Here is a 12,986-nt window from a genome sequence, read left to right as displayed (position 1 = left end):
GAATTTAATAGAACCGAATAAAAACTTAAGCGGGGATTAGCTCAGCAGCCCGCCGACACCAGCGCGTCCTTGGACTAACCACAGCTGATACAAGTGCTGGGCCTTACTATCCGTACACCTGATGTCACTCCTCACTCAAGACAGCGACTCAAGTCGCAAGGACCGCCGTGTACTTTGACAACTAGACTAGATGACTCAGTTGCCAGAACCCTATCCCTCATCTGTGCTTTCTATGGTGGAATTCAAACATTACGTATCATTCTCTATTCCTGGTGATACACTGTCGGTGGACTGTGAGAAATTAATTTTGACGAAAGAATTAACGAGGGGAAAACTAAACATAAGCCGCAGTGAAAAGTTGACAGCGATACACGAGAGGACGCTGCTGCCCGTCCCCCGGGTCCCTTTAGTCGCCTTGTACGACATCCACGGGCTAGTGCAGGAGTGGCCCCCCTCGGTGCTTGTCTCGATGACTGGGACTGCACCGATTGGCTTATTCTATTCATGTGCCGGAGCCACGCGGCACAGACGGAGCAACCACGTATGCTGCACATGATGCCACAACGAGTTGACCGTCGGTGTGATTGTCAGCGGAGTTCCAACTACAATCTTTCGATCGCTTGTTTTACTAAGCCGCCGACGTTCACTTTAACGACCAAAGTAGGACGGAAATTGCGGTTCAACTTGTTTGTTCAACTACACAGTCACCGTCGCACAGTTCCAGATATTCATGGGGCGGTCCGCCGTAGTCAGACCTTAACGAACTCAAAGAACTTATAGTCCACAATCCACGCAGGCGTGAATTGAATGGACACGAACTTAATAGAACGAAGTCAAATGACTTTCTCAAATCATAATATAAATGAATGTGTTACAATAAAGTCACCACGATGATCTCTAAAACAAACTTCGAGTTTCTCAGTTTCACAAGTGCGTTAAACTTAATACGTTGACGACTACGGAATCTCTGCCAGAGTACTTACGTAACAGACTTGTTCTCCCAGTGACTATTGTTCAAGCGAACAAATAGCCCCGGTAAAAGACCAACTAATCGACCATCACGTTCGACACTGACTCGATATGCGTACAGTACTAAGACGACACACAAGGTAATCAATTTATGATGCTTGTTATTGGCCGAAACTCAAAGTTTAAACTAAACGTAAATAGCAGTAAGATGTTAATGATACACGAGAGGACGCTGCTGCCCGTCCCCCGGGTCCCTTTAGTCGCCTTGTACGACATCCACGGGCTAGTGCAGGAGTGGCCCCCCTCGGTGCTTGTCTCAGTGACTGGGACTGCACCGATTGGCTTATTCTATTCATGTGCCGGAGCCACGCGGCACAGACCGAAACACCGTCGTTTTTAATGACGTAAAGCAGCGTCGAATGTTTCGTGACGTCACAAGATAAACAGTGACGTCAAATAATTGATCTGAGCTAGTTTTCTTGCACAATAATTCGTTACTGGAGCTTAAGATTTGCGACGCGATCAGTGCTAAAACAGGTATGCACATCGAACGGCGAATTTTAAAATTCCAAGTATCGAAGCCTCCAGCACAAACGGGAAGCCAAAACGAATAATGGTAAACCATTTTTGATCAACTTTGGCAATCCCATAACATGGTTAACTTCAATAACACATTCATAAATAAAAAATGTGGCTTCCCACCACGAGCGCTGATGTTCTACGCTTTTTCATATTTTGTAGTAACAACAATGACGATCATCAATAACCTCAACAACGGACAGAGAGTAGTAGTTTCCTCCCCCATCCACAAATGATATATACTCCGAACAAACTTAACATTTATTACGATAAGAGTCTGCGGATTTAGCTTAGGAAACAAGAAAGATGTTAAACAGTAACTTTATTAAACTAATATCAGCAGGCGTCTTAGCGCAGGCACGTCAGGCAGACAGAAACTAACGTCATAAATGATAACACCTATAAAACTTATAATTTTGCTACTTAAGCTGACATAAGAGTTCCATCGGTACTTTATGAAATTTCCTCAACTAAACTCAAGTCGGCCATTAAGTAGCGGTCTCCCATAACTTCCGGCATGATAACTGGGTTCATGCTCAACAACGACGCGAACAATCGTCGGATCACGAACTACACTCGATAACATGCGCGACGTTCCCCAGGAGACTTGTTCTACTGTTGGACTCGACACATCAAACACCATGGTTTAACGTGCACGGTCCAATTTAGATGGAACATGTAGAATCCCTAAGTCGCCTCTTACGACACCCACGGGAGAGTCAGGGGTGGTCTACCATCGTTTCATTTCTTCCGAGTTAGCTAAAGCTAACCACAATAAGGCTAAGTTCATACGATCGCGCGGAGCCGCGCGGTCCTTTCGACCGCTCGGTACAAGATCAGAGTAAACAGCTAGTATTGTCTACATCACCGCGCGGTAACAGAACCGAGAACCCCGCGCGGTTTCTCGCGGTTCAAGAACTAGCGCGCGGGTCGGAGCGCGACGAGCGGTATCGCGCGGTGATGTAGACGATACTAGCTGTTTACTTTGATCTTGTACCGCTCGGTAGAAAGTTCCGCGCGACTCCGCGCGGCTCCGCGCGGTCATATGGACTTAGCCAAAGTGAACGACTTATTCTTTGCCGAGACCACACGGCATAACCTTAACAACAAACTCAACAACCGCAATCCGATCTTACCAATTCACTTAACAATTCCAGGAAGCGCTTGATTTTGACATCCAAATCCCGGCAAATTTAGTTTTAGAAATCAGTTGGAACACGAACACAACACTTTTTTTTACTTTTTGTATTTTATTGTTTTTTTTTTTTATTTTTTTTTTATACACATCAAAAACGACACAAACTCAACCGATTTCCGCCAACTAATTTGCAATAACAATAATGATGAACCTGATGTATGAATTGTTGGAGAACTTTAATGAGTGGCTGGAGAACCTAATCGGTACTGGAATGCCCGCAATTACTTTCCCAGCTGAAATTACAAAATGGACAAACTTAGCTGACCGCTGACCGAGAAAGGGATCAACCGAGTTACTAGTTGGCTAAATCACGGGGTGATCCCACCAACACTGTTGTGTGGAAGGCAAAGTAGAGTCAATGGGATAATTATCTTTTCGTTATCAAATTCATCCTGATATTTCCAAAACTCACGTTACTTTTGGAGTTTTTACTCTGTGCAACAATAAACCTATCGAAAGGACAAACAGTTAAAATAAAGTGATTGTAAACAGGAGGAAGATATACAACAGTGGATTTTTTTGAAACTATCACGTAGTATGATGTTAATGTACGCTGAATTACAGATAAGTTTAGGAGACAATCGGGTATGAAGGGGAGCGTTCTGCCGCGATGTTGTAAGGGAGCAGTTACAATGAACCATACGATTGAGTTTTAAACTAATCCGGTAACTGCGGATTTGTTTTCATGATGTTCATCCTGATACACGTGAATTAAGTTTAGTGCCAACGAATGTTTGTTGGATGTTTTATTGCTGATGAATACCATATAAATGCCACTTTATTAGGGTTACAATCAATCAAAAATGTCATATAAGTAAGGGATACTAAATTATCGGGTTTTCTCCACCGCAGACAAAATAATTAGCGCAGTTTGTACTGACGCGGTCTGGGCTGGGCGCAGTCTGGGCGAAGTTAGAAAACTTAGATTTGAACGATTGCCTGGGTGTATTAGCACAACTGTTTGGGCCGGTTGGAACAGTTTAATTTTATTAAATGTGAAATTATTAATACTGAGAAACCAGTGGGAAAATATAAATAATAATAGTTTCAGATAGGTTTAGACATAAAGATCCCACGTCTACTAGCCAACATAGTAACATCTCAATAATTCTACGGCTGATTACAACTGTTGAATTATTGTTGAAACCCTAGTGTATGCCGCGCGTTGTCTTTCAAGTTCACGTGCGTAAGAAATACCGAAAACTTGAAAGAACGTTCGGTTTTTTCAACTTTTACTCTTGACAATAGCATTCTGATCGTAACAAGCGACAATTTCAATCACGGAAGCTCTCGATTTTGAAATATCTGATGCGAGCAAAATTAGTTACAGAAATTAGTTGAAACACCAACACAACACTTATTTTTTTGTGATTTATGTTTATTTTTTATTATTTTTTTTATCATTTTTACTTTTTTATGTATATTTTTTGTTTTTTTTTTATATTTTACACACATTTTTTTTTTGTTTTATTTATAGACAAACGACATTTAAATCAACTGATTTCTCTTAACTAATTTGCGATGATAATAATGACGATGAACCGGATGCGTGAAGATGTAGTAACGTGTCAAACTTAACAGGCTCGGGAATCTAGTCGGTACTTAAATTTCCTCGACTATATTTCGAGCCGCGACGTCTTAAAGGAATGGGGATCGTGTTAAACTTAATCAAGGTCTAACAAAGCTGTCCGTTTGGAAGTACAAACAGCAAGAGAGACAAAATATGGAGAGACGAGGATTGTGTCGTAGGACGTTTATTATTATTTCCCTTGAACTGCAGATTAATGAAGTAGCCAATCGGGACTTCGTGAGAAGCGTGAGAGTTCTGCAACGATGATGTAAGGGTGCAGTTACAATGAACCATGCGATTGGATAATAAACTAATCCGGCAACTCCGGACCCATGTTCACGATGTCACTCAAACTTGTTCATCCTATCGTCTCTAACAGGTGATGAAGAATATTTAAAAGGAGGAAGAAGTTAAATTATTGGGGTGTTTCAAAAGACGTCTTGCACCACACACGAGCCCACAGGGAATAAAAAATAAGCGCAGTGTACACTAACGCAGTCTGCGGACTCACTGTGCGGATATGTAATGGAGCAGAAAAAAGAGACCTGAGAAGTAGAAGTAAATCTTTTCATAACTATCATGACACCTGATAGTGCAATTTTTTATTGTTCGTAGAATTACAGAATAGTTTAAAATCTAACCGGGTCTTGTGAGATGCATGGACATCATATCGCGTCTATTTAAACGGGCAGTTGCAAAGATCCATACAATTTGATAATAAACTAATCCAGCAATTCCGGATTTGTGTTCATGATGTTAGACGTGTACCATAGTGGTTATAATTTTGATGGGCCTGAACTGTGTAAAGGTAATTTTGACAGAAAGGGGAACAGGGGGAAAACTAAATAAAAGCCGCAGTGAAAAGCTGACAGCGATACACGAGAGGACGCTGCTGCCCGTCCCCCGGGTCCCTTTAGTCGCCTTGTACGACATCCACGGGCTAGTGCAGGAGTGGCCCCCCTCGGTGCTTGTCTCAGTGACTGGGACTGCACCGATTGGCTTATTCTATTCATGTGCCGGAGCCACGCGGCACAGACGGAGCAACCACGTATGCTGCACATGATGCGACAACGAGTTGACCGTCGGTGTGATTGTCAGCGGAGTTCCAACTACAATTTTTCGATCGCTTGTTTTACTAAGCCGCCGACGTTCACTTTAACGACCGAAGTAGGACGGAAATTGCGGTTCAACTTGTTTGTTCAACTACACAGTCACCGTCGCACAGTTCCAGATATTCATGGGGCGGTCCGCCGTAGTCAGACCTTAACGAACTCAAAGAACTTATAGTCCACAATCCACGCAGGCGTGAATCGAATGGACATGAACTTATTAGAACGAAGTCAAATGACTTTCTCAAATCATAATATAAATGAATGTGTTACAATAAAGTCACCACGATGATCTCTAAAACAAACTTCGAGTTTCTCAGTTTCACAAGTGCGTTAAACTTAATACGTTGACGACTACGGAATCTCTGCCAGAGTACTTACGTAACAGACTTGTTCTCCCAGTGACTATTGTTCAAGCGAACAAATAGCCCCGGTAAAAGACCAACTAATCGACCATCACGTTCGACACTGACTCGATATGCGTACAGTACTAAGACGACACACAAGGTAATCAATTTATGATGCTTGTTATTGGCCGAAACTCAAAGTTTAAACTAAACGTAAATAGCAGTAAGATGTTAACGATACACGAGAGGACGCTGCTGCCCGTCCCCCGGGCCCCTTTAGTCGCCTTGTACGACATCCACGGGCTAGTGTAGGAGTGGCCCCCCTCGGTGCTTGTCTCAGTGACTGGGACTGCACCGATTGGCTTATTCTATTCATGTGCCGGAGCCACGCGGCACAGACCGGAACAAGAAAACGTATCGTTGATGTTGCAGAGTTTCGTGAGAAAATCCCTATGATGAGTGAGATACGACTTTTAATTGTTTCTAGCATATGTGGCAACACAACTGCCCAGTTTATTCTTATCAAATGGAGGTCTTATATGAATGAATTTTTATATTGTTTTTTATATAATATTTCGTCAATCAGTTTCATTTTGGTGTTTATTTATTTTTCCGAAATTTATTTTAGTTTTGGTTGCCGAACGGTTGTCTTTTGCAAATACTTGATTTATTTACATTTAACATTGAATGGGTTAAGTTTTGTATAAAAATTATGTACTAGAAAGAAAAAATGTTCAATAATATATCGGGATATAAATATTAAGGAATCCGTATCAGTGGTGAAGTGGTGAGTTTAAGATTAATCTTGTGTTATAAAATCACATGGTTTGGTAACCCGTCAATAGTAGATAGTAGACATATAGCTAATACGACATATTCAAGTTATAGTTAATATTAAAACCTAGTACACCGCTCAGAAGTATATAACCTTTTGACTCATCAGCCGTTTTTCGCAACGTATTATATCCTATTATATGCTAACCTAATCGCCATCGAAGGCTTTGCTCTATCTATTAAAGTTATTTTATCACCTTAACTGACTTCGAACATATTATGACTACGCGCTCAAACATTATGAATGTTCAATTATTAGCTGGTTTACTATTTTATTATTCACGATCAATGGCTTTTCATTATTTCATCGGGTGTCCCCGGAAAGTACATTCTAAACTTATATTAGATTTGCCATTTTTGGCTTCCTACCTAATTAAAATGCCTGACAATTTTTCTGTGTTCATCTTATGACCTAACCTTATACTAATTCACTAGACTCGTTATTTTTCATGATGACGTGGCGCAACCGTTCAAATGTACAACTTATATACCTAGGACAGACACTACAAGGAAGAAAGTTTGTTAGAATTGATAGCTTATAATTAATTTGCCGCAAATTTGCAGACCTTAACCTAACTGTGTAATTTGATCAACATCATGTCTCCATAACTAAAACGTGACTACGAGAATCGACGTTTTAGTTTTACTTATTAATCTATATGAATAAATGAATGGAAGAAATATAAAGGTTTTTGTTGTTTTTTATAAAATGATACAAAATAATGGTAAAGAATAAATAAAGTCACTTTATTCTTTTAATGATAAGGGGATTGAAGTTATTATCTTTGCAATTTGGAACAGATTCTGATAAGTGGGTTCGTTTATACGGTTAGAGTTTTAAATGGCAAAGTAAACTTTTACAAGCCACTCTACGCTCCCAGACGCTCAGTTAAAATGCCGCGAAGGCACTTCAACACAGTGTCACTTATTCACGCAATTGTTGAGAGCGTCGTTTGGGGCGTCCCCATAATCTGGTTCCTAAAATCCGTCCTAATTCTTTCAAATAACATTAATCATCTTTCCCCTATAAGTAACTTAGAATAGAATACTTTTTTATCCGAACGTAAGTCAAAAAGAAAAATACCAATCGCGAATATTAAAATAAGTTAAAATGAAGTGGATAATACTAAAGTAAACCTTCTTATTATAACATAGTGATTAAGACTTGCGTCAAAATCACTTTTACTTCTATTATACATTTACGAGGTTATTGGTTTAAATGTTTTTTCTTAATCACTCTAAGACAGTTTTCTTCTGGGCGTATATTCAGCGCTTGTACGCTCGAGATCGCTAGATTATGCGTCAATGGACATAAGTACGGGTGTGCCCAAGGATGGTAAAATTTTACCGATAGCGCTTGATATTATTTGTTTAATAATAACTTATGAGTACTTGAAACCGAGATTATACGTGGCCTATATACGCCCCGCGTGAAAATGCTCCGAATGCGAAAATTAACCTATCTAATATGCTGCCACTGCTATTCTCATTTACTATCTAATAGACGCCAAAGCCATGTCCGACTGCTATCCGTCAGTTTAGTTTCGATTTCCGGGTTTTAAGGTTATTGGGTATTTATACTTCGATGTACTCCGGAGTTGTGAAATCTTAACCCGTAAATGGCAATCGGATTGACCTACTAAATATAGACCGTCCTCATAACACTCAGCGCTTGGATAGTTTGAGCTATGATAATGTTATCATAGAGGGACGTCACTAGGGAAAATACATTGTTCTGCCTAGTGACAAGATGTTTACTTAGCCGTTATGATAGAGGGCGTGTCTGACCCACAGATGGATAGTTGCCGTTAGTAAAAGTCACATGCCCTTTAATTATGATAGTAACAACAGCCGCGCGCGGATCGATTTCTGCGGTTAAGCTACGCTTGCCGACTTGTTCTGTGGATGGGTGCCGTGAGCTATACGTAATGAGTTCCTCCGTATTTCGGAAGGTACGTTAAATTGTGAGTCCCGGCTGTTATTATCAAAGATCATTGACAGTCGTTACCAGCAGTCAGAAGCATGAAAGTCTGACAAGCAGCCTAAGAGAGAGGCACCGTGTTATAAACCAAGTAATTGGGTTGTGGAGGTCCGATAGGCAGTCGCTCCATGTAAATTAGGCTCAGGCTACAGCCGGTAAGATTGGAAGCTGACTCCAACATAGTTGGAAGAAATACTTTAATGATTGCGCTTTAATTATTTTTTTTATGATTTCTTCTCCAACGTTTACGTTTATACAAAATAATACTTTTGATTCGGATTATGATTGTCATATAAATTTAATATAAAAGATTGAAACAAATCGAAACAGATTTTTTTTATTTTATTTACGGTTGACGTGATAGAATTTCTTTTTTAAAGCAAACTCTCATATTATTTGAATTAAAAAAGAGAGCAACTATCCAAATGTGGGCATTAATGAAATTATAGGCTTTACTCATTGACTCACTAAACCAGACTTGAATTAAAATTAAATAATTTTAATTAAGTTGAATGCCCATCGCCATGATTTTTATGTGCTATAGTCGATATCAGGAATGTTTCTGACAGTTTTTATTTGGCTGTTTAACTTTACTCATATGGTAAATTTTGATTGGAGTCATATTGAATATTTTAGTTGAAATTATCTAGGCTCCGAACGTTCAAAATACGGAGTCCGTTTCGAATTATTTTCATTTCAGATCTGTGACCATATTTTTGAAATAATGTTTCTTTGGCGGTTTGGCATTGTGACGTATATTTGAATCAGTAGATATAAACTTGTGCCGCAGGATTAAAGAGATGCGAATTACGCCATTAGTTGATACATGACAACGCACCATAATGAAGCCTGAGTCTAGTAAGTCATTGAGTAAACTTACATACTAACATGTCATGACTATGAAAAAAAATGATGTTATATCCTATGTATTACTAAATAGCTAAGTAACCTAACTTCATGTTCCGTAGAACACTACTTTTTCAAACTATATTAATTATTGCTAGTTCGCGATTTTTTCTTTTGCATTTATATTTATAACATACTACAGCTATAACTTAATTTACGAATATAATAAATTGAATATATACCTACAATATAAATATATATTAATGCACGTTGAAATAAAACCTTATAAATAAATACACACAAGTGTAGCTACGTATTTTAAGTTATTAGGACTTGCAATGTGAGACTTAAGGCCCCAAGAATGCGATTATCTGACGATAACTGAAGAAATGTGAAATTAAGGAAAAGTACCCGTTATAAAGTACCCGAATAGAATATAAACACTCCCGGCGTGGCTTGCACTGGCTATGTAGTGACATACGCTCTATTAGAAAGACGTTATGTTGTGCCGTGTCTTGAGATGTATTTTTGGTAATGCGGCAAGCCTGCCTGAGTAATTATCGTATATAACAATTATGAAGAAGGACTCAAGTATGATGGCAGTAAATTATGTTGAGCCTAAATAGCCGGTCTCTCAACCTTCTGGTGTCGCGTTCCACCTCTGATGACATGATAATGTATAGCCCATGTTGGTAATTCGTTTTTGGGGAAAAAAGTTAAATAAACTTCTTTAAACTAAATGAAATAGAGGGTGCCTTAAAAGGAGCATAATGTATCTGAACATTTTCAGACTTAAAATACGAAAGATGTCTAAAATATAATGGTCAAATTAATGAACTCAAAGTATTAATAAACTTAAGCTTCAGAATTTATCAGTACAGATTTTTTTTCAGCATTTCTTTGGATTGCAAACGTCTGTGATCACAAAATTAAGGGGCTTTATCACCACCTATTTTTAGAATAGTTGGTATAAAAGATTAAAATACGAAAGATGACTAAAATATAAAGGTTTAAATGGGATGAGCAACAGGGCTTCTGTCACAGTTGAATTTTTATGACAAAACTGATAGTCGAAAAGGTGGTTGTTATATGTTTAATTGTAGAAGACTTGCGGTCTTCTTATCAGGATAGATTTTCAGAAAAGATTTTATTAGTTTTGCCAGTAAATTGAGTCCAAGTTTAAACTGATTATATTGTTCTTTACATAGATGAGTATGTTATTAGAATTAATCCCAACTATTTCAATGTGCCAGACTTTGACTGTCGAATAGTCTAGATGTATTACGGTAAGTATGTGGACTCTTTGGGATATATTACGACCCATCCGGTTGAGAAACTGAGGCAATCTACTGAATCTAAATATATATTTTAAAAATCAACAGCGCAGTGACAGTTCCGGAAAACTATCATTGCATTTTTCGAGGCACCGTGTAAAGATTTAACTAAGATAATAGATAAGCACTGTTGCACATTTCTAGTGGAGTTAAGTGTGACTGCTTAAGGTTCGGCACGTCCCGGCAACATCACTGTCACCCGGCATACTTTACCTACACAGATATCGAACACTTTTCCCGTTTAAGTCTACATTATAATAATGCCAAATATTTGAATATTATCTAAAAAAATAACGTTTTGGTTACGCAATGAACAAACTGTTGAAGTAAGATAAAATAAAGGTAAGAAAAAGTACCAATTTAGTCACGCCGAAGCCGTCAATTTGCAATTCATTCTACATTAAACGGGCGCATCGCACGAAGATTCTACGATACCTTAACTCATTTCTGTATTTTATCAAATTTCATCGCAAACCTAGCGTCTTATCCGAAGTACTTAAAATCCGACTTATACGTAATATTTGTTATTTTTGAGTAAACGATCTTAAACCTTTCAAAAGCCCAATGTAGTTTTGTCCTAACTTAAACTTGCTCGTTAAACATCTTGCAGAGTGGGTTCACCGGCCGACCAACTAAGTCTAGGTATAAGTTATAGTAGCAAATCCTACATAAGGTAATAAATCTAATTATACCGAGTCGGTGCGAGCGCACAACGCACGCCGCCCGCACCCCTAGCACTACCTCGCCTCAAGCCCGCACTACTCATACCGCTCATCACCGACTCGGTGTAATCAAGGCTAAGTATCACTAAAACACGTACATCTAAAATATCAATGGCCAAACTACGTTCATAAAGAAGAATGTTCGGATTAGGAACTGAAAAATGGCGAAGATTATAAAGACTGCTATAAACATATATGGATTTATTCTTATCGGGCTCACATCATATGTTATTACCGGTGGTAGAGGAGGTACTGGGAAGTTGAATGAATCGAAGAATTGTGGATCGTCTGGTCTGCACATCTTGCTAACCCTTCTTGCGTCTAAGACAACGACAAGAACCTTATAGGTCTCCTTGCGTTTCAAGATAGGTTAATTTATTTAACCAATATCCCAGTGACAGTATTCGATAGTAATAATCTATCGCAGCTAACTCGATATTTGGTGGACAGTGATAGATTAGATGTACGTGGGCGAGACTTCAGATAAATAACAATTTAGACGGCTTAGCGACATGGGCGCAGCCAAGTAACGTTTCGAAGACAATAGTAAGATAAGAAAATACAGCTGCTGTAGAACTCTTGCTGAAAAGTTAAATTAATTTTTGCAATTCAAAAAAGCACGATGCGAATAGTATCAGTAGTATAATCAACGCAACTCGTGGTAAGTAGTTTGGAACCAAACATTATTCAAAGTACGAAGAAGGAGATATGTAATTTTTGTATTGATAAAGGGTTTATTGTATTTTGATATCAACAAGTTGATTTAATGTCTGAACGTTTCGCGCAATTGTGAATTGCAAAAACTGTTCAAATCCTGAAAATGTATAACACAGCGAAATTCCCCGTGAAATAGAACTGTATTCGTTTTGACCACGTACAACAGGGCGAAAATCGACAAATATCGATATCGCTGGGTAAGATCAAATTTAATGGTAAACAGGAATTTTCGTCGAGTTATTAGTCGGGACTAGGATGTTTCTTATTACTTCGAGCTTATTCCGAGTTTACACAATCAATCATAGACTGGATATGTTTTCTGAGACTCTTGTGAGTTATAGAGTCGGGTCCGGTAACAACGGTACGGGTAGAATTTGGTAGCGAGCAGGTAATGGCGGCAATGTACAGCTTGATATTATAAACTGATTGCGCCTTAGCTTAGCAAATCTCGGTGATCGCTCGGTAAGATAATAAGAATCCTCCTTTACAATCCCTTGCTAGTTTACCTTGAATCTTCTTTCTTCTATTCTTTCTTCGTCGGCTTTGATGTTCTGCTTCTTCATTGAAGATCAATGCTGGCTACGCCCATGTCGCGTTTCATGTTCTAAACGCGAATTTTGATGATTCCTCTTCTTATACACTAATTTTCGTCCATTTCTCGGATTCGGTTCTTCAGTTGTTTGGTGTAACTGTCCAATCGGTACGCGTTCGTTTCTAGTTTAGAGACCATCCGGTCAATGCGGTCGATCTGCAGCAGGAGAGGCTTGATTGTAGACGCAT

The 12,986-nt window shown here is 38.9% G+C and overlaps 1 protein-coding gene across 25 annotated transcripts in view; it reads right to left on the bottom strand.

Annotated features, from left to right (window-relative positions):
• Positions 1 to 12,986, bottom strand: part of Blos2 (biogenesis of lysosome-related organelles complex 1 subunit 2) — a 112,372-nt gene that overhangs the window by 17,106 nt on the left and 82,280 nt on the right. For all 25 annotated transcript variants that reach the window (XM_076135399.1, XM_076135403.1, XM_076135408.1 and 22 more), the window contains one exon: positions 1 to 12,986. This exon is cut by the window's left edge and continues 17,106 nt beyond it. In XM_076135399.1, coding sequence (XP_075991514.1) covers positions 12,847 to 12,986 — 140 coding nt within the window. In that variant the 3' untranslated portion in view covers positions 1 to 12,846.

The sequence above is a fragment of the Anticarsia gemmatalis genome, chromosome Z (genome assembly GCF_050436995.1).
Source record: "Anticarsia gemmatalis isolate Benzon Research Colony breed Stoneville strain chromosome Z, ilAntGemm2 primary, whole genome shotgun sequence".
In the NCBI taxonomy this organism is placed as follows: Eukaryota; Metazoa; Arthropoda; class Insecta; order Lepidoptera; family Erebidae; genus Anticarsia; species Anticarsia gemmatalis.
This window is presented reverse-complemented; position numbering and strand designations above follow the sequence as displayed.